Below are 25,336 nucleotides of genomic sequence, written 5' to 3' on the forward strand. Positions count from 1 at the left end.
GAGTCAGGCTGATGGTGTACATGTCAGTGGGCCCATTTCCCAGAGAACATGCACAAGCCCAAAGAGGGGAAGGGATGCACTCAAGTTGACCCAACGAGTTGGTCTGGGCTGGGACCTGAGTATGAGCTGGCCCTTTCCTCCTGCCACTCACTTCCATGTTCATTCTCCTCTAACCACAATGAACTCCTTGGTATATAGTTCCTGAGCATACTAAGCTTGCTTCTGTCCCAGAGGCTTGGCCCTGCAGTTCCTCCTTTGGGCAGACCTTTCCCCCAGATCTCTGCAGGACTCACTCCCTCTTGTTTACATAATTCAACAGCTACTTAGGAAGCAGAACCTATATACTCAGTGGGAAGACAAACAAGGTCACAGAGTCAGCTTCTGGAATGCACTGCTGGAAGGAAGGTGGGATGTGGGGTGGGAAGCAGTGATCTGATCTCCCCGACCGTTCCAAACTCACCACATGCCCCTCTCTACTCGCTGACCTCACTTTAGTCGCATTGGCCTCTCTTGTTTCCTGGATGTGCCAAGCTTCTTCCTGCCTCAGGGCCCTCACACATTCTGTTTCCTCTGTCTGCAACACTGTTCCACTCAGCTACAGCCTGCCCCATGCACTCAGCCCCTGGCGTTCCCTGACTTTCTGGAAGGATAGGTCATTCTCGGATCCTCCCAAAGCACTGAATGTGTCCCACTTGTGGGACTTACTCCAGGGGTGATGATACAGCTCTGGGGCTCCTTTGGTACCAGTCTCCCACTTAATGACAGGCTGCTTGAGCACAGGATTGTGTCTGACTTAAACTCTGCTGCGTCCAAACCCATGGAGCTTAACTGCTTATTAAACTCCTGTTGAGTGAATGAATGGATTCTGGATTAATGAATGAGGTTTATTTGGATACACTGACATTCATAAGGGTGCTGTCCGATAGCAGTTGGATAGAGGAGTCAGGTTCATATTTTGGTGGGAGGATAGATTTAAAGTTTGTCACTATGAGTGAATCTAGGAGGTGCTCATCCGAGGAAAAGAGACTTTGGGTAGGGAGGATAGCAGGTGGGTTCGGCGCCCCATGGGCTGCCCTTGATTGTACTCTGAACTTCAAAGGATGTAGAATTCAGGCTGCCTGGTCCCTTGAAGCAGCTAGAACCATCAGCAGACATTCCTGCCACATTGATAAAGGTCTAAGGTCCAAAAACAAGGGAGGTGACAAACTCCTTTGTTTCCCCTGTCCCCTTCTCACTCTAACCTGGATCACAGGCAGACAGACCTGGGAACCAGATGAGAAATGCAGAGAGGCCCAAGAACTTCCTCAGGCGGAAGGGTGGGGGCAGGCAAAGGGCTGGACCTGCTTAGCCTGGAGGTGCTCATCTGGGCTTCAGGCAGGTGCAGGAGGCTAGAGACAGAGCTGGGAACCAACACCCCACCCCTCCCCAGAAAGGAGTCTTGGGGAAGCGGGCCTCTTTATGAGGAAGGACTCAGTTTCAAGCCATCCAACAGTGGAACTGGTAGGTAGTGAGCGCCTCATCCCTAAGGTTGAATGACTGTGGTGGGGCTACTGTAGTAAGGTCTGAGAGGAAGATGGTAGACAGGACCTAGATGACCTTTAAAGTTACCTCCCCACACTTTATGACATGTTTCTGCTTTAGGGCAGGAAGTCATCATTAAATATTTGCTCTGCCTGGCTAAGCAATGCAAGGACAGCTGCCACTTGCCTCAGAGGCATCTGTGGGCCTGTGAGTTTCCTGAGGAGGGGCAGGAGGGTCTTGAAGCTGAGTCACAGACCTGAGGCTGGGCTTGGCTGCAGACCTGCGGTCTCTATCAGTCTGTAGGGCTGACAGGCTGGCTGGCTGCCTCGAGCGCCCAAAGGGGCTCTTCTCGAATAAGAACCCTTCCCATTGACTCATTTAACTTTCTTACAACCTACCTGTAGGCTTGAAATCCTTCAAAATAAAAGGAATTTTAAAAAACATCAAAACTTTGATTCATGTATTTTAGAAAGAGTCTCAGTGTCTGTAGTTTTAAATTCTTCCCAGGGAAATTGAATCTGTACATGGAGTTAAAAATGACTCATCTAAATTAGAGAAATGCATATATAAATAAAATTATTCTGTTGATAAATCAGACATTCTTTGAAAGCAGGTAACCAAATATCTCATTCATATATATTGTATCCATATGGGGGAGTTTTAGATACTGATTTTTCTTGAAAAGAATCTTGTCTGTATTTAACCCATTAAAATGCAAATGGCATATAATACATTGCAAAGCATGAGGGCATCTTATTCTCCTTTTATTTTTTAGAGAGAGAGAGTGTGTGAGGGGTGGGGGGGGTGGTCAGAGGGAGAGGGGGAGAGAGAATCTCAAGCAGGCTCCATGCCCAGCAAGGAGCCCAACATGGCGCTCAATCTCACCACCCTGAGATCATGACCTGAGCCAAAACCAAGAGCCAGATGCCTAACCAACTGAGCCACCCAGGTGCCCTGAGGGCATCTTTATGTTTTATTTTGCCTTTCTCCCCCCACCCCCCGCCCCCATCAATTGTGCACTTTCATGGTAGGAAAAGAAAAAAGAAATGAAAAGAACCGTTTTTATTTATATTTACACCTCACTTCATCCTCTGCAAAATGTTTTCCCATCTGCTGTCCCCACTGTCCTCTTCACAGCAGCCCCAAGAAGGAGACAGAGTCAGAACTGCTGGGTCACCTGGGTGGCTCAGTCGGTTAAGTGTCTGCCTTTGGCTTGGGTCGTGATCCTGAGGGTCCTGGGATCGAGTCCCACACAGAGCTCCCTGCTCAGTGGGGTGTCTGCTTCTCCCTCTGCCTCTGCCTGATGCTCCCCTTGCTTGTGTTCTCTCTGTCAAATAAATATATAAAATCTTTTTTTAAAAAATGCCTAGAGGCCAAAGGACAGACATAAGGAACTGCCAGCTCCACATGGTGCCTGGGTAAACAGGCCTCCTGAAGGAGTCTTTTCTGCCATCACAAAGTTGCTTGGTGGAGACACGGGCAAAGGAGACCGTGACTGCAGCCCCTCTTCTCTGCCTCCTGCCACCTTTCACTGGCTGCTTTTCTTTTTGTTTCTCTTTCCTTCTGATCTGCCCGTCTCTCCTCCTTCCGTCTCTCTGACTTGGTGTCTGTTTTTCTGCTTCAGTTTCCCTCGCCCTCTTGCTCCAGCCCTGAGATTGGCGGCAGCTTTGGAGGTTGTCCCAACTCTTCCTCACTCAGCGGATCTGCCAGCGCCTGGGCACAGCCCTCGGCCAGCATAGGCTTAGCATCTCTGGTGCCACGGCGCACCGGAGTATCAACTCTGCATGCCGCTCCCAATCTCCCATCTGGCCCTAGATAAGACAAGGGTGGGGATCAGCCCTATAAACAGGCACCGATCGTTCCCCTGGCCCAGGCCCCAGCTAGCTCGGACCGCATCAGCCGAGGATCAGCATGGCTGTCCACCTGTGTGTAGTCGCCCTGGCCTTGGCCGCCCTCCTCACTGCGGACAGGGGTGAGTGGAGAGAGCCTGGCTTCTCTGTGGCTTGCTGTTGGTGGTGGTGGGAGCAGAGGCAGGGCCTGGAGCACCTCTGTGGTCTCACACCGACCGTGTATCAGGCATTGTTCTGGGCCCTTAAGACATATCAGTGAGCAAACAGAAAGAGAACTACCTGATGGAGCTTAAATCCAATGGGGTAGGATGGAAGGGAACAGACAACAAGATAGGTGCAATGTTAGAAGGTGATAAAGGCTAAAGAAAAAAATATTGGTCAGGGTGAAGAGGGGGCTGTCAAGTTAAATCAGGGGGTTCTCTTCTACAGCAAGGCTTGAAGGGGGCAAGGGAGAGAGCTGTGTGGATATCTGGGAGACAGAGGGGACAGGCAGTGCAAAGGCACTGAGGTAGGAGCATGGCTGGAGTGCTTGAGGCATGGCAAGGAGGCCAGTGTGGCTGGAGGGGAATGAGAGGCAGGGTGGGAGAGGAGATAATAGAGGGAACTATACTGGGTCGGGCCTTGAAGGCCAGTGTGAGAACTTGGCTTTCCCTCTGAGTAAAATGGGAGACACTGAACAATTTTGAGCAGAGTTGTGTGTTAAAAGGATCACTCTAGTTGCTGTGTTGAGAACAGACTAAAGGAGGGAGCAGGGAGACTACTTAGGACCCTCCTGGAAGGCCACTGACCTCATGGCCAGCCCTACTCCCCTTTCCCTGGCTGAGGACACAGTCCTAGGGGCTGGGGCAACAGAGAGTGGGTCTGGGGGCTCTGGCCTACCGGAGCCTGCCTACTCCCACCTTGCCGTCCATTCCCTGAGCAGCTCTCCCATTGGGAGTACTGAGGAGGCCTGTCCTGAAGAGAGTCCTTGTGCCCATTCCAGATTGCTGCCTGGGCCAAGTGAGGATGGGGTTCAAGGGCGGCCTGAGTGTAAATGCAATCTCTCGCCACATCCTCCAGGAAGAAGCTCTGATACCACAGGGTTTTGCACTCCAACCCCCCACAGTGCACTCTGGTCAATTCCTGAACACCCACTGTGTGGAGGGCATTGGCACACGGGGGCAGAAGCATAGGAGCCCCAAGGAACTCAGGTCCAGGGGAGGCAGGAGTGACACAGTGAGGAGGAGAACCTATGGTGGTGTGAAAGAAGCTGTTATGTTTGTGGCCTGAATGTTTGTGGCCCCAAAATTCATATGTTGAAATCCTAATCCCTAAGGTGATGGTTTTGGGAGGTAGGACCTTTGGGAGGCAACTAGGTCATGAGGGTACAGCCCTCGTGAATGGGATTAGTGCCTTACAAAAGAGACCCCGCAAAGCTCCCTTGCCCCTTCTACCACGTGCCACAGTAAGTAGGCACTAGGTCTGAAGCAGGAAGAGGGCCCTCACCAGACACCAAATCTGCCAGCGCCATGACCTCAGACTTCCCAGCCTCCAGAACTGTGAGAAATCAGTGTTTGTCGTCCATAAGACTCTCAGTTTATGGTATTTTGTTCTAGCAGCCCAAATGGACAAAAACTGGAGCCTAAATCCAGGTCTGCTCGGGAAACCCCGGGGGACATCAGGGAAGGCTTCACTGGGAAGTAGCATCTGAGCCCTGAAATGAAGATAAAATCAGTAGAAGGGGGATGAGGACATTTCAGCCAGATGGAAACAGTATAAGCCGAAGCAGAGCCTGTCCTGGAAGAATGAGCAGACAGGAATAGCTGAGGCACAGGCACATGGGGACGTGTCCTCGGAAGTGAGTGCAGAAGGAAGTTTTCAATCCCTAAACAGAAGACCAAGAAGCTTAGCGATCACAAGGAGCCATGGAAGGCCTTTATATTTTTGTAATGCTTTTTCGTCCCCTACGAGTTATGTACCATGAAATAAATCTTATCGCTCAATGAATCTTACTCAGTGAATTTTGACATGTACCTGTGTCACCCAAACCCCTACCAAGATACAAAACATCAGGACGCCTGGGTGGCTCAGCTGGTTAAGCGTCTGCCTTCGGTTCAGGTCATGATCCCAGGACCCTGGGATCGAATTCCGCATCAGGCTCCAGGGAGCCTGCTTCTTCCTCTGCCTGCCGCTCCCCCTGCTTATGCTCTCTCTCTCTCTCTGACAAATAAATAAAATCTTTAAAAAAAAATACAAAACATTTCTGGGGCTAACTCGGTTGGTAGTACATGTGACTCTTGATCTCAGGATTGTAAGTTCGAGCCCCATGTTGGGTGTGGAGCCTACTTAAAATAAAAATTAAAACAAAACAAAACAAAACAAAAAACACAACATTTCTAACACCCCAGAAGCTACCCTCATGCTGGTGAGTCCCCTCCCTTACCCCACCCTCGAGGCAACCCTGCTTTTTTTCCCCACCATAAATTAGTTTGGCCTGCTCTAGAATGTCACATAGAAAGCTGTATTTATCCCCGGGCTGCCCTTGACCTTGGCCCAAGGTGCCCCTTCCGTGTAGTTTCTCGTCTTGTGTCCAGCTTCTTCTGCTCAGTGTGTTTTGAGATTCAGCCATGTTGTTGCATATGTCCGTTGTTTGCTCATTTTACTGCTGAGTGGTATCCCAGTGTACGTGTGTATCATAGTTTACCCATTCTGTTGAAGGACATTTGGATAATTTCTTCTTTCTAGTTTCATAATCATGGGAGGGTTTTGAGCAGTGTGGTGACAAGGCTGGATTTGCATCTTCATGCCTCGGTGCCATGCTTAAACAGCGTTTACCAAGGTCACTTCACCTCAATTTCCTTCTCCCTGTCTACCTTGGAAATCTCTTATAATAGCAGCCCCAGGAAAAGCTAAAACCACAGTGGCAGGCACACCTCCAGTGATGGAGAACTCTCTATTTCTGGAGACAGCCTCCTTCACTGAGGCAGAGTTTCCACTGAGAGAAAATTCTGGAACTCAAACCTGCCTCCCTGCAGCCTCCTCACATGAATGGGCTCTGGCTTGTGAGGTTGAGAAGAGATCATCTCTCCCTTGGCCCCAGGACAGCCCTTTAGAGACTTCAGGCAGCATCCTGCCCTTCTCCAATTTACATAGATACCTTTCCTTCCACCCGTGGCATTAGCCGTGGCTCCGTTCCCTCATGTACCCGTCGTGTTCGCCAGTCACATCAGTTTGTTCATGTCCTGCAAGCAGGGCATCCAGACCTTGAAGGGCTGAGAGGCACGACAGTGTGCATGAAAAGCACCAGGCTGGGGAGTGACGGACCTGTGTGCGACCCCCGCTCTGCCCTTAACAAACTGTGTGGCTTTACCTCCCGAGCCTCTTTCATAGGTTGGATGAGTTCTGCAGATGGAGAGTCGCATGCAGTGTCTTGGGGGTGCTCACGGGGGTCTGCCCACGAGGGATGGGGGCAGTTGTGACGCACTGCAGCAGGAGCCCCCAGCGATCCTGCAGGGAGCTTTGGAGCTGGGGTGGCCTTTCCACATTGCTTCATAGAGACGAGGGGGTCTGGCCATTTTGCCAACATCCACCTGTCGTTGGATATGGCCTGTTCCCGGGCAGCAGGTGCGACCATGGGTGAGGCACTCTGTTCTCGGAGAGTCATTTCTAGGAAGGGACTCGCTGTGAGTGGCCAATACTCCCGGCAGCTGAGGAAACAAGCGCCTCAGTCCTGCCTGCAGGTGGGATGTGGGTAGCAGAGCACGGCCTCCACTGCCTCCTTCCCTCTCCGCTACAAGACAGTGACGGAGCTGGGAGGAGTAGTTAGCATCATGTGTTCTCAATGCCTGGTACATAGTAACTGAATTATTTTCATTATCATACGGGATAGAACAATCCCAGTGGGATCTGACTAATAAGATCAGGCTGGAGTATCACCTCCCTAACTCTAGATTTTCTGTCTCTGTTCCAGCAACCCAAGGTCACATCAGCTTTCTGGGATTCCCCACGGTCTGATGACTCAGTACCTCTTCCTGAGGAATTCCAGACTGGGTAGTAGCTGGAACAGGTCTCCTGAAACAGTCCTCAGACGCCAGACCTGTGCCTAGAGCCACCATCACCTAACTCTTACGTTTTTGCCTTTCAGAAGTGCCAGTGAAGGCAGCAAAGGTGATTTCCCCAAGGATGGTAAGGAAGACCCTTCCAATCTGGGCCCCAGGGCTGCTGTCCTAGTCTTCCTTCTGCATCCATGCTAAGAAACTAGCATTTTTCATTTTTCTTATTTATACTCCCGCTCAAAGAACTCTGATGGCTCCAAGGTGGCTAGGGTGGCCTCCTGAGCCTGCATGCTTCCCAGGTTAGGCCTTCCAGGCTGAGTTGGCCCAGCCCCTTTGCCAAGGTCTCAAACTTGGCTTCCAGGACCTTGAGAGATCTGCCCCAACCTGGTCTCCAGCAAAATCCCCTGCCGAGGCTCAGCAGGACTGAGCGCACTCTCTGTTTTGTGTAGTGAAGATGGACAGGCCACGGGGTTCAGGCCAGAGGTACCCTGGCCCCCCTGGTGTGTGCCAGCCTACCCCAACCACACCCCATTGGTCATCCATCCCTTCACTCTGGAGGACAGACACCAAGTTGTCCCTGAACCCTGGTTCCACCTTGGCCCTGGGTCCGACGTCCCCAGGGATCCCGAGGTGGTGGTGCTGGCCTCCCTGAGACCCTCAACCCAGCCTCCACCTAGATGAACAAGGAGGCCCCAAGCCACCTTCCCATCCAGCAGCCTCAGCATCTCCACTGTCAGCCCATCAGACCCAGGCCTATTATTGTGCCAAAGAGCCAAGTACTTCTACATACGTGATTTCGATTAACCCTATGTGAGAAGAATACTACTATTCACTTACAGTGTTTGCAGAGGAAGAAACTGAGGCTCCAAGAGTGGAGATAGCTCTCACAACCTCACACAGCTCATCAGCGCAGAAGTCAGGCTCTCGGTCTTGTGACCGCCACCCCAGACTGCCTCTTTCACCCCATCCCACGCTCCGAGCTTCTACCCTGACCTCAGGTCTGCCCTGAAACTCTTTCAAACTAGCCTCATTTAAGACCCAAGCCTTGTCCCATTTCTCCAGCCTTCCCGTACCAGGGGCCTGATGGGTCATGTCAGCCAGGGTGAGTGAAGGAGGCCTCAGTGAGGAGGGCCCCCTGGGAATGCTGGTGGTTCTGTGTCCTGGGGTCCTCGTGGGGACCAGCAGCAGAGGTTCTAGTTAGACCCTCTGAAAAGTGTGTGAACCCATCCCTAGGAGCTTGAGGGCATAAACTCACCCGACACACAGAGACACAGACACAGACATAAACTTGGATGCCCGCAGACTTGGGGTCAGCAGACACAGAATCACACTTGTGCACACAGCCACAGCCCTACACCTAGTCATGCACACACACCTAAGCAAACATGCCAAGGGGCCCTGAGTGGTTAGTTTCATGCCACTGGACCAGCACTGGGACCTTCTAGAATCTGGCTCTTCCCTGGGACCCCTGACTCCAAGCAAAGTCCATGGGTCCCTCCTCACTGCCTCTGAATCCTGAGTGCCCTCCCTCCCTTCCTCTCTTTCACAGCCCATCTGTGAGCACATGGAGGAGTCTCCTGTCTGTTCCCAGACATCCAACCTGGTCTGTGGCACCGATGGAGTCACGTATGACAATGAATGTCAGATCTGCTTGATCCGGCTGTAAGTCCACCCCACATCTTCCCCTCAGCTTGCTTGGGTGGGCCCCATCTCTGGTGCATTCAAGTATGAAAGGAGCAAGACTTGACCTGACTCTTCCTTCACACACCTTGGCCTGAGAAGAATCCTCCAACACTGCCCCTAACAGAATGAGCACAAGTATATTTCAAAGAAGGCACATGGTTCCAAGGACAAAGCTAGTAGGGGGTCGGGGAGGGTGCAGAAACCCTGGGTTCTTTCCCTCGTTCTGCCCCTGACCAACTAGGTGACTTCATTTGTTCATTTATTAGTCCAGCCAACAATTATTTATTGAGCATCCAATATATGCTAAGCACTGGGGACACAACAGGGCATAAGCTAGACAGCATCCCCGACCTTCTGGGGGCATATGGTAGTTTAAGGAGGAAGCCAAGCTAATGGTCACCCAACTGTAGCATAGAATGCTCAGGGCTCAGATGGGGGCACCCAGGGTTCTGTGAGTGCAGGGCAAGGACAAGGGCAGGGAAGACATTCCAGCTAAGCTCTGAAAGATAAGTTGAAGTTAGCTTGGAAAAGGAAGGAACAAAAAAAGGTAATTCCAAGTAGTGAAATGAGTTTGGAAAGGTCTAGAAAGGAAAGTCTGTATTTGAGAAAATATAAGAAATTGGATACGCTGGATTATAAAGGCGAGTAGGGAGAGGCAAGAAATGAGTCTTGAGAGGCGAGAAGGGCCAGAATAATGACCTTTGTATGTCTGATCACTTGATCTCCTTTCTTCATTAATAAAACCCTTGAGCTGGGCCAGAGCTAAGCGAGATCATGGAAGAGAAGAGAGTCTTCAGAAGCTACAGCACTCTGGCCAGAGAGGCAGGAGAGCAGCAGGACACTTTCCTAACTTAGCTGGGAGGCAGTCGGGGTCTAGGTGGTTTGTGGGGCAATGATGTCTGGTGGAGGTGTGGCTAAAGTTCAAGACAGAGTCAGGGCTGGAGACAGATTCAGCAGCCATCAGACAGCATCAGACATCCCCGGAAGCTCAGATCTCCTGGGGGAGGGTGTGCAAGAGGGAAAAGCTATAGAGGATGTGCCCAGGGACCCCCAGAACCTGCCCTGTACCTACAATGGGTGGGGGAGGTGGGGAGAGCTCAGCTGGGTGTCTGGATAGACAGGGCCAGGCAGGGTCCCTGAAGGGTTTGTTTCAGTCCCTGATGAGATGGGCCTCATCTCTGTCTCCTGTGATCCTAGGAAAACCAAACAGGACATCCAGATCTTTAAGGATGGCAAATGCTGACCGCCATAGCAGCCTCTTAAGCCATGAAGCTTCAGGCTAGAGAACAGTGCTGGGAGTGGAGGATGTGACATGAATAAAAGATCCAGCCCAACTCAGCCAAGTGAGCCAGTGTCTTTGGGGACTCTGGTGAGGTAGTTGGTGGTGGGTGGGTGTGGTGGGGATTTTGCCCTGACCTCCCTACTTGGAATCTGATGTCTTCTCCATTGCTCCTCAACCCTGTCACAGGCTCCCCTAGCAGTCCCAGGTCTCTTCTGCTGCTTCTTTCTTTTTTTTTTAAGATTTTATTTATTTATTTGACAGAGATAGAGACAGCCAGCGAGAGAGGGAACACAAGCAGGGGGAGTGGGAGAGGAAGAAGCAGGCTCCTAGCGGAGGAGCCTGATGTGGGGCTCAATCCCATAACACTGGGATCACGCCCTGAGCCGAAGGCAGACGCTTAACAGCTGTGCCACCCAGGCGCCCCCCTTCTGCTTCTTGAAGAGGTCAGCCCCTGTCCCCAGCACAATTGTCTGCCCCAACCTGCTTGTCAAGAACCTAGTTGACCTCTGTACCCTCCACCATTGTCAGAGAGCAGGAACCAGCCTTTGGGAGAGTCCCACACCCCTCATGGCCTTCTCCCTGGGTTGTACCAGCACCCCAAGTCTTACACACACAGAAACACATGCTGATACTACCACAGCTAATATTTAGGGAGTGTATACAGTGTATCTGAACTACTTGTTAAAATACTGACCTAGGTCTGTAACATTTAAAAACGGCTGCCCCAAGGCTTTGAGTGTGCCCCTGCACCTTGGCCACCCACAGCAGGATGACGTCCAGACCCTGCTCTATTCTTTTGGTCACCATCCATTCTGTTATTGTTGGCACTGGACACAACCCCAGGCATACATAGCACACATGTGCCTATACAATGGCCCACAAAAACACACAACATCCAGAAACCATCACAGAGGCCCTAGCCTGTGGTCCATGTCAAATAGACCCTCTTTTGGCCAAAACTAATAGAAGGAGCCACTTGATAATTGTGGCAGAGGAAAAGAGTATGGACAGGGGCCTGGCCAGTAGAAACAGTGTCACATGGACTCAGATTCCTGCTTTAGGGTGGGCAGACAGAGCAGGAAATGTGCTGTGGGAAAACACACTGGGAAGAAAGCCGGTGCAGGGAAGGCAGGAACCAGCATTCCCTAGACAACTGAAATGGGGACATGGGCAGGAACTGTGGCTGATAGATCTGCAGGTGGCAGGGACTGGTAACAGAAATTTTGCTCCTCTCCTGCATGGGAATGATGCAGGATTAAGTTTGGCGGTGAGAAATCCAACTGCCAAAATAACAGTGGCTTAAACAGTTAATTTCTCTCACACATAGACCTATGCAGTGCTCTAACTTCATTCTCCTTATATATCATTACTCTGCCATCCTCATCAGTTTCCCCTTCAATGTACAAGACAGCTGCTTGAACTCCAGCCATCATGTCTACATTCCAGTCCACAGAGAGGCAAAGAAGGGCACTCTACTGCCTCTGAAGATGCTTCCCATAAGATGTACACACTCTGCTTACATCCCATTGCCTAAAATGTAGTCTCCTGGCCAGCTAGCACAAGGAGACCGGGAAAAATTGTTATCTGGCTGGCTATGTGTTAAGCTGAAAATTAGTTCACTTATAGGAGGAGAGTGAGTATCAGTGATCTCTAAGCCTCGGCCCTAAGTGGGAAGCCCCTCTTATACTCAGGTCGCATAGCTTCTCAGCCAAGCTTCCTGTTGGTGACCCTCCCCTCCCAGGCTTCCACACCCTTGATGAGGAATCCCAATGATTTACACCTGGACAATGTGCCAGGCGCCAGGCATCACCATGGGAATACCTAATTCCCCACGTTACAAATGTGGAAACTTGGCCCTGTCTCTGGAAGAATAACAGTGGGCCCCTAAAGGCCCTACCTAGGGCATGTGATCCTGCTGCCCTGGCCCATTACTGATCGGCCAAGAAATTCTCCACCAGGATTTTTTGAATCACAAATAAGGAAAGAGGCAGTTCCTCTCTGGTAGTGAAGCTGTCAGATGTGTGAAGTGGGGTTGCTGACAGCCATGTTTCCCACTTTGTGGAAGAAGCAGGATTGAGAGAATGATGCCAGCATGCAAAGAAAGAGGTGCAGAGAGTGATTCCAGGCTGTGTTTGAATTCCTGAAGCCCAACTGCCCTTGAACATCCCAAGGCCATGTGGAATAACTTGACATCCTGCCAATAAATTTTTTTCTTTCCTTTTTTTAAAAAAAGGTTTATTTATTCATTTAGAGAGAGAGCGGGCAAGCGGGGGGGGGGCAGGGGGAGAGAGAATCTCAAGCAGACTCCCTGCTGAGCACAGAGCCCCATGCGGGGCTCAATCTCACGACCCTGAGATCATGACCCGAGCCGAAACCAAAAGTTGGATGCTTAACCAGCTAAGCCACCCAGGAGCCCCAATAAATTTTCTATTTCAACAGACTCTTTGGAATTCAGTTTCTGGTGCTTTTAGTTAAGAGTCCCAACTACCAGAGGAAGAAGGGCTTCTCAGAGAAGGTAACGTTAACGCTGAATCTTAAAGGATAAGTAGAAACTGTTGACTAAACAATGTATGAGAGAATTCTTCTAGCTCTGTGAGGCTGAAGGATGTTTACGGGATCACAAAGCCCCATTGGCTCCCCTTATAGTAGGACTGGCCATGTCCCAGAAAAGTGGGCAGCTGAGGAGTGTTCTCTCCCTGTTCACAGGCAGAGACACCCTGTGGATGTGCAGATCTGTGGGGGTGGGGGGGCTTGTACACAGGCCCCAGTCACCACCCTATACACGGGCCCAGTCGCCCATGCCTCTCTTCTCCACCCTTAAATCAAACGATGGCTGTTGATGCTGTAAATTCCCGTGCTGACAGAGTGTAGCCGTGGGAATTTCATTGTAGATGTGTGCGATCAACATTCATTCATTCTCCAAATATTTATTGAGCACCTATTGTAAATAGACAATGTGCTTGAAATATGCTGTGAACAAGACAAAGAAGCCCCTTAACCCAAGAAATTTAGAGTCTAGGGTTAGAGGTAAATATTAATCAAATAATCCCACAAATAAATCATGGTTTATCATGCTATTTATCATAAAGAAAAGTTATGGCAAATTGTGAAAGGATATCACCTGGGGGTTTGATATGTTCTCTGACAGAAGATGAGGTTTCTCCATGGAAGAGACATTTGAGTTAGGTTCACAACTAGGTAACAGGAGTGGGAAAGAGATGGTGAGGAGCTGTCCAAACAGAGGAACAGCATATGCAGAGACCCCAAGGCAGGAGAAGGCACAGAGCATCTGGAAGACCAGCGTGTCTAACAGCAGACAGCCAACAGGCCAGTGGCTGGGGCTGAAAGGGAGAGCACACAGGGTAAGGACTTGGCCTCTAGCCTCAGGGGACAGACATGCTGAGATGTGCACTTTATGACCACTCCGGCTGCTCTGTAGAGAAGCTGCTGTGCAGAAGGCCAGAGGGGAAGTGGAGAGCACCAAGGGAGAAGGAGGGAGAGGGACAAGGAGAGGGAGACAGAGGGGAGGGAGAGAGCCCATGGTGTGGGGAGGCGGTATAGTGAAGAGTGTGGGCTCTGAATCAAACCACCTAGCTTTATATCCTGGCTTTGCCACTTACGACCTTGAGAAATTACCTAAGCTCTCTGCTTCCTCACCTCGAACACAGGGACAGTATCTGTCTGCCTCTTAGAATGTATGAGGATTAAATGACTAATATACCTGAAGAACTTAGTACCTGGCACACAGGGACTTCTCATTACATGTTTTGGCCCAACGCCACACAGCGACCACATAAAAACTCAGATACATACTGAACTGTTGATTCAAGTGGGAAGTGGGCCAGGCTGGGCTGAGCCTCATCCACTTGCTCACCCCTATCCTAGGTCCCGCCTGCACAGGCCTAAAGTAAGGTCGGCCTCAGAGTGGCCTATTGGAAGCCTGTCTCCTGGGCACTGTGTGAAAAAATGTGGTGACAGCAGCTGACCCGGTTAAGAGTTCTAGGATACAGGGCTACTTTTGACTTTATTCAACACAAATTATAGCTAGAACTACAGAAGGCGTTTGCTTTTCATAGTTCATCAAAAAAACATTTAAACATTTTTTGCTTGCTGATGTGTACATAAACTGCTTTTTTAAAAAAGTAACACTGGAGGGGGCCACAAAACAAATAGAACAGCCTTGAAGGAAACATTGACCTCAGAAGGGTACAATGAACAGAAATGCCTTTGAGGAACACTTTAGAAGTTCATGGTTGCCTTCACCACGTGCCTCACTGTGGATCCTCTCTCTATCTCCCGCGAGCCCTACTTGTGACCTGGTTTCAAGCAGAGATTCAGTCATTACTAGGTTCTAACCTTCTAAAGATTTACTTAAGGACAAGCAAGTCCACACATATCAATACAAGCCCTACCCCAAGAATGCGCCTCTGAGATCTAGGGGCCTGTGGTTGGGCAGGGTCACTGGGAGGTAAGGACACCAACCTCACCAACAACCCAGCCACCTGTTCCAGAATTCGGTTACAACGAGGGATACTTGGGACTACCCTGTGTGCCAAACACCTGTTCTGAGCCACTCCCAACATTCCTGACTAGATGTAACCTCCTGGTGATTCTGGGTTACATCGACAGGCTACAGAATCAACAAGGGCAAAAAGTCCTCATGAATCTGAAGATGGGGGTGGCCTATAAACCCAGAATTACTCCAACACAAATCTGAGGTCTCGCCAGCCCAAGAAAATACCCCAACGTCGAAAGAGCTGGGAAGATGGGCAGGGGAGGCCCTCTCCAGAAAGGTGGGCTGCCGGACGGCACAACCACACAGAGGCAGAATGAGAAAACAGACAGAAGCTCTACTTCGGACTGCAGACAATACTTGTTCACTGAGAACAGGGGTAAGTGCAGGAAAACTGGCAAGTGGCCAACTATCCCCAGCAGCCCTGGAGAAATCAGGTCACTTCTATCCTGGAGAGGGCAGAGCTGGTTGGCGCTGTTCTTCAGGGCAGCCCCGCCTCTCTCTGCCTCACCTCACTCGGCCAGGGCCAAGTTTGTGGACTGTAGCCGCTCTGTCTCCTGGCAGATGTTCTGCTCCACCGTGTCACACTCCGCTAGGAATGCCTGAAACACGAATGCCAGACAGTGAGGGACCATCCAGGGCTAGCCGCCCCCTGCCCAGGCAAGGCTCTTTGCTCAGCCATTATGGGGAACCCGCGGGTGACTGACCCAAAATGGGCTGTGGAGGGAGGGAGGGAGCCAGCCTGGGTTCCCAGGTAAGGGGAGGGAGGCAGAGGGCAGTGTAGGACCAGGGTTTCTGGCAACAACCCCCGAGAAGGGTGGTGAGGACAGGAAGCCTTGCCACTGTCCTGCACAATTTCACGGAACAGTGTTCACATGAATAGTGCCTCCTGGAATTGTGTAATGTGGCAGTCATACTGTTCTCTGGTGATCTTCCTCCCCAGTCAGTTTAAATTCAAATATAATTACAGGGACATGAAAGGAGCTCTTTTCTTATTTCTGGGCTCATGAAATAACAACCAAAAGAAAGTCCATACCACACATCACACCTCTACCCTATCCTACTCTGAACAGATAAACACACACACCAACACATTAAACGTTGTAAGGCTTCACCACACAACTCACCTGAATCCTTTTCACCAAACCCTTCCTTTTCAGTCTACTGTCTTTGAAATTTTCCGGCAGAATCTGTGGAAAAATAAGTTAACACATCAATAATCTCAATAAAAGTGACGTAACAACACAACAAAATACCCACAGTACACCAACATGAATGAGGGGTGCATGTTCAGGAATGATGTCCCTTGATCTGTATCCTACATGGCCCTTCCCATAACTCTCACCCCTATAAAAGCTCCTTTTGTTCTCAGTGTCTGGGCCATGGAAACTGATCTGTAACATGGACTTTGTCCTTTCTCTGTTTCCTATGTACATGTCCTGGCCATGCCATAAGCTCACTGTGCTTCTTTACAACCTCTCTGACTCCCCTAGAATCCCAGGCAAAGTAATTCACCCTCAAAAATGAGGCATCGGGGTGCCTGGGTGGCTCAGTTGTTAAGCGTCTGCCTTCAGCTCAGGTCATGATCCCAGGGTCCTGGGATCGAGTCCTGCATCAGGCTCCCTGCACAGTGGGGAGTCTGCTTCTCCCTCTGCCCCTCACCCCCGCTCGTGCTCCCTCTCTCTCAAAAATAAATAAAATCTTTAAAAAAAAATGAGGTAGCAGGCTAGAAATATCGTTAATGTCATTCTATAAAAGGGAATGTGGGAGTCGATGATTCTCACCAGTCTCACAAGAGCTGGGTCTGACTGACTTCTGTATAGGTAATGAGCCCAGTGGGCTATCAGTCACGTGAGTAGCACGAAGCCTTTGTCTCTCTGACCATAAAATCACAGTCCATTTGGGTCCCAACATTGTGAGGATTAGGTGCTTTCAGCATACAGACATAAAAATGACAAAAGCCCTATGTTGGTGGGACATGAGTGCCTAAAAATCTGGAACTATCTTGTCTTTCTGTGTATCCACCAAGGACTGAGCAGTGTCTGGCACACAGCAGGCGCTTAATATGCTCAGACAATAAGGGTGCATTACTGAAAGAGTGATACTGACTGAAACATAGTCAAAGGAAACTAGTTCTTCTCAGCTGAATGTGTACTTACCAGTGTGTCAATCTCTTCCAAGATCTTCATAAATTGCTCGATTGTGGCTTTTACTCTCCTATCGAGTTTGCAGAGAGCTTCAGCTTGCAAATCCTTGGCCAGGAAGCCCTGTGCAGGAATAATGCGTTATTGCAATACTGTCAGCCTCGAGGCTGACAGAAAACTTGAGGCCAAGGCACTGATGAAGCAGCTACACCCTGAGCCCACATTCGCCTAATAGGTTGGGCCAGACCTCAGACCCGCAACTTTATCTCTTGGAGAAAAGAGCCACCCCATGCACTGGAATAGGCTGCAGGCCACTCTAGCTCACATGGCCCACTGCGGCTGCTAATGCCTCCTGGGGCCTGGCTCTGGTGAAGCCTCCAGCCACCAGTGTATACCCACACGCAAGAGGCAGACGTTAAGAACGCAGGGTGTAGAGTGACAGGCCCAGACTTGAATTCTGACTGCCATTTACAGGCTTGAAATCTTGAACAGTTTCTTAACCTATCTGAGCCTTAATTAAGTCCTCACTTTTAAAATGGAGATTATGGTACCCACACCCCAGAGGGTTACTATGAGGATAAAGAGGAACATATATGTAGACTCTTAATATAATTCCTGACACAGACATGTGTTAACAAACGGCAGCATTTACATTGCTTTTATTAAATTGTCTTGCTGTTTATTCACATTGCTTGGCCTAGTGATCAGTTAGCTGGTGACAATGGGTAGACAGCCGGGATCTCCGAGGATGTTTATCAAAGATGTAAATCTGACCACATGCAGTAAAAGCTTTAAACATTAGCCAGCAATTCCAAGTCAAAGAATTTATTTTACCCCCAAAAAATAATCAGAAATGGTCAAAAAAGATTTATGTCCAAGGATGTTCAGAGAAGCATTAACACATAATGCTAAAATAACATCAGGTGATGAACAATACAGTATTGGTTAGGGAAACCATGATACATTCATATATGTTACAATACTATGCAAGTTTTGAAAAGTATGATCATTTTTTTTAAGATTTTATTTGACAGAGAGAGAGGGCGAGTGAGCATGAGCGGGGGAAGGGGCAGAGGGAGAAGCAGACTCCCCGTTGAGCAGGAGCCTGACACAGGGCTCAATCCCAGGACCCTTGGATCATGACCTGAGCCAAAGGCAGACACTTAACTGACTGAGCCACCAGGCACTCCAAGTATGGTCATTTTTAATGACACAGGAAAATGTTTAATTTTTTTATCCAATAAAAGAACAATTTACAAAGCGTACACAACACTATATCAACTTTTTTAAGATGCAAAAACATATTCCAGTCTTTAGTATTGGTTATCTTTTGAGTCAGGGCCCTATAGGTATTAATGCCCATATGTTTACCTAAAAGTTATACAATTAGTATGATCACTTTTGTAATTAAAACAGAAACCTACATCTATTAACATTATAAACTGAGAGGGAAAAAAAATATGTGGTTTGGGGCTAGTTCACAATCTTACTTAGTTTAAGATTTCATCTATCCATTTGAAAGAGGGAGTACAAGCAGGAGCAGCAGCAGCGGGAGAGGGAGAAGCAGGCTCCCCGCTGAGCAAGGAGCGCGACATGGGGCTCGATCCCAGGACCCCAGGATCATGACCCAAGCAGAAGGTAGCCGCTCAACCGACTGAGCCACCCAGGCGCCCCCTTACTTAGTTTCAGTACCCCTTCTCTAATACAAGGAATTGAACAGGATTACTCCCCGCTAAGATCAAGCTCAACTTGGACCTTTTATGCATCAACAAAATGTTCTTTGTCTTGCTAAACACATCATAACAGCTGGGCCTGAGAGAAGCTACCTGTTCTATTTCAGACAATACATGATCCTGGCATGGCAGGTGCTCTCCTAGGAGCACGAACGGATGCTGGCTGGGGTCTGAAAATAGCAATAATAATAACAGTTATAAAGCACTTAGTAGGCATCAGACTCAAACTACATCATCTTTTCTACAGTTTGTTTTTTTTTTAAGTAAGCTCTATGCCCAATATGGGGCTTGAACTCACAGCCCTAAGATCAAGAGTCACGTGCTCTACCGACTGAGCCAGCCAGGCGCCCATCAAACTGCATCATTTAATCCTCACACCAACCCTAAGAGGAGGTACCATCATTTTTCCCTTTTTACAGATGAGGAACTTGAGACAAGGCAAACTTGCCCATAGTAATAGAAAGGGTAAAGCCAGGATCTGAACCCAGGGAATCAGACTAGAGAGCCTGCCCTCACAGCCACACATCTGTATCTCCCCAAAGAGAGTGACCTGTTGGATTCCAGTAAGCTCTTTATTCAACTCTTCCAGGTGGGCAGCTATCTTCTCCACAGACTTCTCCAAATCTTTCAACTTCTTTAGTTCAATCTCTTCCTCTGGACTGTTCTAAAATGTTTAAGAACAGAATGAAGTCAATAATCACGAAGAACAGTAGCTTCTGACTGGAAAGAAAAAAAAATCTGACCGCAACTGGGCTAAACCACTCACCTTGAAAAAATAGCCTTAACTCTGCTGCTTCTTGGAAAGCAAGCTGAAGGGTTACATATGAAGGTTTTCTACCTACAAAGACTCTACACTAGAGAGGATACTAAGTAAACATTCTGCAAGGACCCAGTCAGCTTGGGCTGAGAGAATGGAGCCAATTCAAGTGGGGCTGATCAGCAGCTGACTCCAGACTGAAGCTTCCAGGGGGAACAGATTACGGTGGACACCTGTGAGGAGTCGGGAATGGTGAGACAGGTGCAATTCTACCGTCCCTTTAAATGAATGCGTAAGTGCCACCCACCAACTGAGCTCTCCCATTTAATAAGATGATGATAATGATGAATACTTCTGTTGAGCATTCCCTCCACTATACTAAACACTTTATCTGTACGATTGTTTTAAGCCTTACTACAACCCAGTGAGGAAGGTAGTGTTTTAGATGATGAAACTGAGGTTTAATGTAAAGTAACCTAAGGTCACACAGCCCAAAAGAGGTGGAACTGAGACTTGAATCAGACTTGGCTTCACACACCCCAGGGCAGCTTCAATTAGGGGTTCGAGAATTTCTTCAAACTCAACCCTTAGGTTCTGCCCATTGCCCAGAACTATTCTCCCTGACCCTTGAGAAAGAAATCTAGAATATTTCGCCTTCTCTCATCTAAACAATAGGTAGTCAGGGCCAGCAACTTCCTGCTTTTATACTACCCCAATTGTTCACATCGTTCTTTGTGGCCAAATCCTGAGTGCCATCCTGGCTGTTCTGTGGCTGGACTAGATCTTCTTTGCCTCCACGTTGCTAATCTCTGCCCTCTCTCCACTCTGAATCAGCCACCTCACTCAAAATAAGGAAACTTCCTGACCAACAAGTTCACTGTGTCACAATGCAGGGCTGGCCATAGCCCTCTCTCATCACTACTGGGGCTACTGTCCTCACTAACTGGCTCTTTTTCCTCCCTTAGTTCTTTTTTTTTTTTTTTTTTTTGGTAAAAGATTTTATTTCTTTATTTGACAGAGAGAGAGAAGCTGGCTCCCCCCTGAGCAAGGAGCCCAATGCAGGGCTCAATCCCAGGACCCTGGGATCATGACCTGAGCTGAAGGCAGACACCTAACTGAGCCACCCAGGCGCCCCTTCCTCCCTTGGTTCTTTAGTCTGAACCTTTCTTTCCAGCCAAAGAGGGCTTTCCCTCGTGGAATATTTTAGTGGAAAGGGTGTTTAAAGGGAGAGAGACTCATGAAATTTGCAGAAGACTTCTTTTAAAAATCTATAGGCTTATTTTAACCAAAGTTTCTCTTGCAAATCCCCTCCAAGTCAGTAAGGCCTGACTCAGGCACCATTTTAACCAAATTGAGATACACCACCATTACAAGAGCTACGTTATTAAAGCAGCATTAACTGTTCATAATTCCCAGAGCAAAAGCAATAACCAACAGGAGCCGGAGGGCATGAGAATAACAAACCTAGCAACCCCATCAAATAAACGGAACTATATCTGTTTAGAGAGAGCTATTTCACTAATGTAGAATCTGGGTTCCCAATTTGGCCTTTTAAATAGAAATATGTATAAAAGAACTTAGTCATTTGATTCTGGGGTATTCTGGTAGAAAAAGCAATTTACCTTCTTCCCAATTAACATGACTCGGCAACCATTTTGTATTCCGAGTGCTGACAATGGCTTCTCCATTTCCTTCAGAGATTTTCCTGAAAAGAGACGTTATGCCAAGTGGTAACAATTGTACAACACTAAAAATAGATTTCAGTAAGTGTGTTCACTAATGAGAAGAGGATAAATTGGTTAATTTTTCCAAAGGTATCTTGATCCAGTAATTTCACTTCAGATTTTATCCTAAACAAGTAACTGGACAGTGCCTGCACAGTAAGTGTTATAAAGTAATCTTCAGTGCAACCTAAATCATAATAGTGAGAAACTAGAAAGAGACAAACATTTAGGAACAGGGGGCTAATTAACCATACATCAGTAAAATAGAAGACTTTGTAGGCACTAAAGCAATTTTTCAGGAAACTTCAACGCCACATTAAATGTTGATGGTTCAGTTTTATAAGAAAAATGTTATAAAAACTGTATAGTCAATATAATCTGTTTTGTCAACTACACACACACACAAATAAAAACCCACACTTCAGGATGCCTGTAAAAATGGATAGAAATATGCTAAAATGTAACGAGAGGTTTTATCCAGAACATTTTCTTCTTTGTGCTTTCCTCTATTTTGAAACATGGATTTCTACTGCCTTTTATAATTCCATAATAAAATGTTTTTAAAAAGAAAACACAAGGGGCGCTCGGGTAGCACAGCGGTTAAGCGTCTGCCTTCGGCTCAGGGCGTGATCCCAGCGATCTGGGATCGAGCCCCACATCAGGCTCTTCTACTATGAGCCTGCTTCTTCCTCTCCCACTCCCCCTGCTTGTGTTCCCTCTCTCGCTGGCTGTCTCTATCTCTGTCGAATAAATAAATAAAATCTTAAAAAAAAAAAAAAAAGAAAACACAAGGAGTTGCATTATGACATATAAATAAAAATGCTTCCCATCAGGGCGCCTGGGTGGCACAGCGGTTAAGTGTCTGCCTTCGGCTCAGGGCGTGATCCCGGCGTTATGGGATCGAGCCCCACATCAGGCTCCTCCGCTAGGAGCCTGCTTCTTCCTCTCCCACTCCCCCTGCTTGTGTTCCCTCTCTCGCTGGCTGTCTCTATCTCTGTCAAATAAATAAATAAAATCTTTAAAAAAAAAAAAATGCTTCCCATCACTAAATTCTTTTTTTTTTAAAGATTTTATTTGTTTGAGAGAGAGAGAACATGAACAGAAAGAGGGACAGAGGGAGAGGGAGAAGCAGGCTCCCCACTGAGCAGGAAGCCCAGACACGGGGCTCGATCCCAGTACCCTGGGGCCATTCTGTGAGCTGAAGGCAGATGCTTAACTGACTGAGCCACCCAGGCACCCCCCCCCCATCACTAAATCCTTTAAGGGATAAATTCGTGGGATGAATTTGGCCCCATCAGACACCATGATAACGAGTTCCCATGGGAATGGGAAGAAAGAACGGGGATAGAGAGGGGGTGGGGCCTAGCAGAAATCAGCATCATCTACTGGGCCTGCCACATCCAGGCCTCTGGTAAGCTTGTTCAACATCTTCTGTGTCAGCACTATGCTGAGCACTGGACACAGCAGTATCTTCCCTCATAGAGTTAGTTATTCTAACAGAGAAATCAGATGTTCAGCAACTATGACAATTATTTAATAGTAATTCCAATACAAGTTATGCAGAAGAGTTGGTAGGTAGTGCCATATACACATATGATGGGAAGAGGATCTGACTTAGCCAGGGAAGACTACCCATGTGCTTGCACCAAAAATGGTAAGATTTCTGCCATCCTCATGGGACACTTCAACTCTAATACCTGTCCAAGTGTTTGAAAATGTCCAGTACATAGTAGGTCCTCAATAAAATGTGTTGAAGGAATGGATGAATAAACAAGCAAATAAGAATTATCGCAGTTTAAAAACTAAGAGTTATCATTAGTAAGGTTAAGTAGTTTTAAATAGGCCCTTTAGCCATAAAGACTCAAAGCTGGAAGAGAAATGCCTACCCTTAAATATAAGTTTCTGAAAAGGCAGTGGGACTCCTGTGGCCTCTTCAACAACCTGGGCCAGGTCTTGGACAATTGGCTCACTACAGCCCTGTTGCGGGGTAACATGAAGATCGTGCTTCTCATTGCCTGGGGAGAGAGAAGAGTGTTTGATGAAGAAAACTCTTTCACATAAACCAATACAGGCTGACACTTTATTATATTTATTTACCCAGCCTTCAAGGCCCAGTTCATTTGCCACCTACTCCAAACAGCCTGTCCCCCCATCTTCCCAGCTTTGTCTGGTGACCTGTTCGAGGATTTTTGTTTCCTCTATAATAATAACTAACAATTTAGTGATATCAGCTAGCATTTTAAGCACTTAACATGCATAAAGGAGTGGCGGGGCTCATTTCAAACATTATCTAACTTAATTCTCAGAACAACCCCCTGAAGTGGGTACTACCTATATTAATCTGCCTTTCACAGACAGATAAGCAAACTAAGTTCAGTCCAGTTAAGAACTGCCTATGGAGACTCAACTGAGGAGTCAGAACTTGACTTCAGATCTGATTCCTAAGGCCATGCTTTTCATCACAAGCCATCTGCCTCCTGTGGCCTAACTGCCCTGTACTCTGTAATGTTCTTGTCTCCTTTGCTGTCATGAGTAAGGGATTATTTTTCCTCCAAGTCTGTCCCACTGGGCACACCTGGGCACATACATGGTTGGTGCTCAGTAAATAGACAATGAGTGAGTAAATTCAAACAGCAAAAAACTTCTTTTTGAACCAGGAGCGTCAATTCTTTTCCAGGTTGTGGACAGTGAGGAGACAGCCCATGCCCAGTGCATATGCCAAGCCTTGAGCCTGCACAAGAGCCCCATGAAATTAATGGGACAGGTGCTACCAACTCTACTTCACAAGGAAGAAACCAGAAGCCTAGAAAGGAGATATCCCAAGGTCATTCAAAACTGAAGGATCTAGAATGCTGGTCTTCAGATTCTGAGGCTCTGGGGACTCTCCTAGTCCTGGGAAGACTTTATAGACTCAGCTCTTGAGACGACTGACTTTGTTTAGATCCACGTCAACTTCAATAGTTGACAGACCCAAAGGGTGCCCAGAGTGTATGCTTGGAGCCACAGCCCACTCAAACAACGGACATGAGTTTAGGCTCAGCACACACATAGGTGTCCAGACACACAGCAGTCATGCACGACACGGCCAAATACAGTCCTGATACAAAGACCCACAATAGCTGCGCAGGCACACACTAACACACACAACCAGGACGACGACATGAAGCACGGACACCGAGGATAAAACAAATGGCCTGAGTCAAAATACACTGGCCACTGGAAAGGTGTGCTGACACAAGACCCGCCCCAAAAGCCGGACAAACACAAACAAGACGCCACACTTCAGGACGCCAGAACCAACACAAGAACACACGCTTTTGGAGGATCCCCGCCGGACTTTGGTAGCCCCGCACCGCGCCCACCCGGCACGGAGCCCACCCGGTCGTCCGAGCTCACTGTGGGTGACGGTCACGCTGAGTCCGGCTGCCGCCATTTCCTCGCTCTGGGCCACCTCTTCGTTCCGGACCACCTCTTCGCTCCGGGCCACCTCTTCGCTCCGGGCCACTTCTTCGCTCCGGTCCACCTCTTCGCTCCGGGCCTCCTCTTCGCTCCGGGCCGAGCGAGGCCGCACTTTCTTCACCCGCGGCCTGCGAGCGCCGGCGGCGGCGCCCCTGGTGGATCTGGCATGCCGGCTGGCCGCACTCCGGACGGATGATCGCTGAGAGGGAGGCGGGCCGCGCTCGGCCGGGGGCACCGACTGGCGCGGCTCCCGGCCCGGCCGAGGGGCGCGCCGCCGGGAACCCAGCCGCCCCCGTTCGCCTCGCAGTCTCCGCGCGCCACTGCGCTCCGCCAGACCCGCGCTTGTTGACCACCCAGCGGTGGGCGCTAAGCTCGGCGCCTCGCAACCCTGCCCGGCTACTTCCCCTCCCAGCCCCACCCCTGCCCACCCCGACCAGTCCCGGCCCTCCTGGCCAGCCCGGCCCGCCTGGCCTACCGGCCCCGCCCCTCGGAGCAGGCCCCGCTCTGGCCCCGCTGTATTCGGCCAAAGCTGCCCCGGCCCCACCCACTCAACTGAGGCCCCGCCCCGCTCATCTGGAACCCCGCCCCACGCCCTTCACCGAGGCCACGCCCCTGCCGACTGTCCGCCACCTCCAA

General features: G+C 49.0%; 2 protein-coding genes across 17 annotated transcripts in view; one reads left to right on the forward strand and one right to left on the reverse strand.

Moving 5' to 3' along the window:
* The window catches only part of SPINK4 (serine peptidase inhibitor Kazal type 4), a 67,016-nt gene extending 56,590 nt beyond the window's left edge, over nucleotides 1-10,426 (forward strand). For 8 of the 11 annotated variants that reach the window (XM_026506385.4, XM_026506383.4, XM_026506379.4 and 5 more), the window contains 4 exons: nucleotides 7,321-7,400; nucleotides 7,495-7,535; nucleotides 8,955-9,067; nucleotides 10,286-10,426. In XM_026506385.4, the coding sequence (XP_026362170.1) occupies nucleotides 7,321-7,400; nucleotides 7,495-7,535; nucleotides 8,955-9,067; nucleotides 10,286-10,331 (280 nt within the window). In that variant the 3' untranslated portion in view covers nucleotides 10,332-10,426. Of the gene's footprint in view, nucleotides 1-2,843; nucleotides 3,494-7,320; nucleotides 7,401-7,494; nucleotides 7,536-8,954; nucleotides 9,068-10,285 lie in introns of those variants that run through there. The other 3 variants (XM_026506395.4, XM_048222967.2, XM_057313514.1) reach the window with 3 other exon arrangements.
* Nucleotides 1-24,888, reverse strand: part of BAG1 (BAG cochaperone 1) — a 48,130-nt gene extending 23,242 nt beyond the window's left edge. For 2 of the 6 annotated variants that reach the window (XR_008959897.1, XM_057313512.1), the window contains exons 1-7: nucleotides 24,638-24,873; nucleotides 23,128-23,256; nucleotides 21,140-21,222; nucleotides 19,311-19,424; nucleotides 17,043-17,150; nucleotides 16,011-16,073; nucleotides 15,395-15,485 (exon numbers count right to left, since the gene is read on the reverse strand). Coding sequence is in view for 5 of the 6 variants with exons in the window: in XM_057313512.1 (XP_057169495.1) it covers nucleotides 15,396-15,485; nucleotides 16,011-16,073; nucleotides 17,043-17,150; nucleotides 19,311-19,424; nucleotides 21,140-21,222; nucleotides 23,128-23,256; nucleotides 24,638-24,674 (624 nt within the window). In the remaining variant the exon portion in view is untranslated. Of the gene's footprint in view, nucleotides 1-2,589; nucleotides 2,849-12,575; nucleotides 13,712-15,394; nucleotides 15,486-16,010; nucleotides 16,074-17,042; nucleotides 17,151-19,310; nucleotides 19,425-21,139; nucleotides 21,223-23,127; nucleotides 23,257-24,637 lie in introns of those variants that run through there. The other 4 variants (XM_044386856.3, XM_044386855.3, XM_057313511.1 and 1 more) reach the window with 4 other exon arrangements.
* Between the last annotated feature and the right edge of the window lie 448 nt (nucleotides 24,889-25,336).

This window comes from Ursus arctos, unplaced genomic scaffold (genome assembly GCF_023065955.2).
Source record: "Ursus arctos isolate Adak ecotype North America unplaced genomic scaffold, UrsArc2.0 scaffold_18, whole genome shotgun sequence".
Classification (NCBI taxonomy): Eukaryota; Metazoa; Chordata; class Mammalia; order Carnivora; family Ursidae; genus Ursus; species Ursus arctos.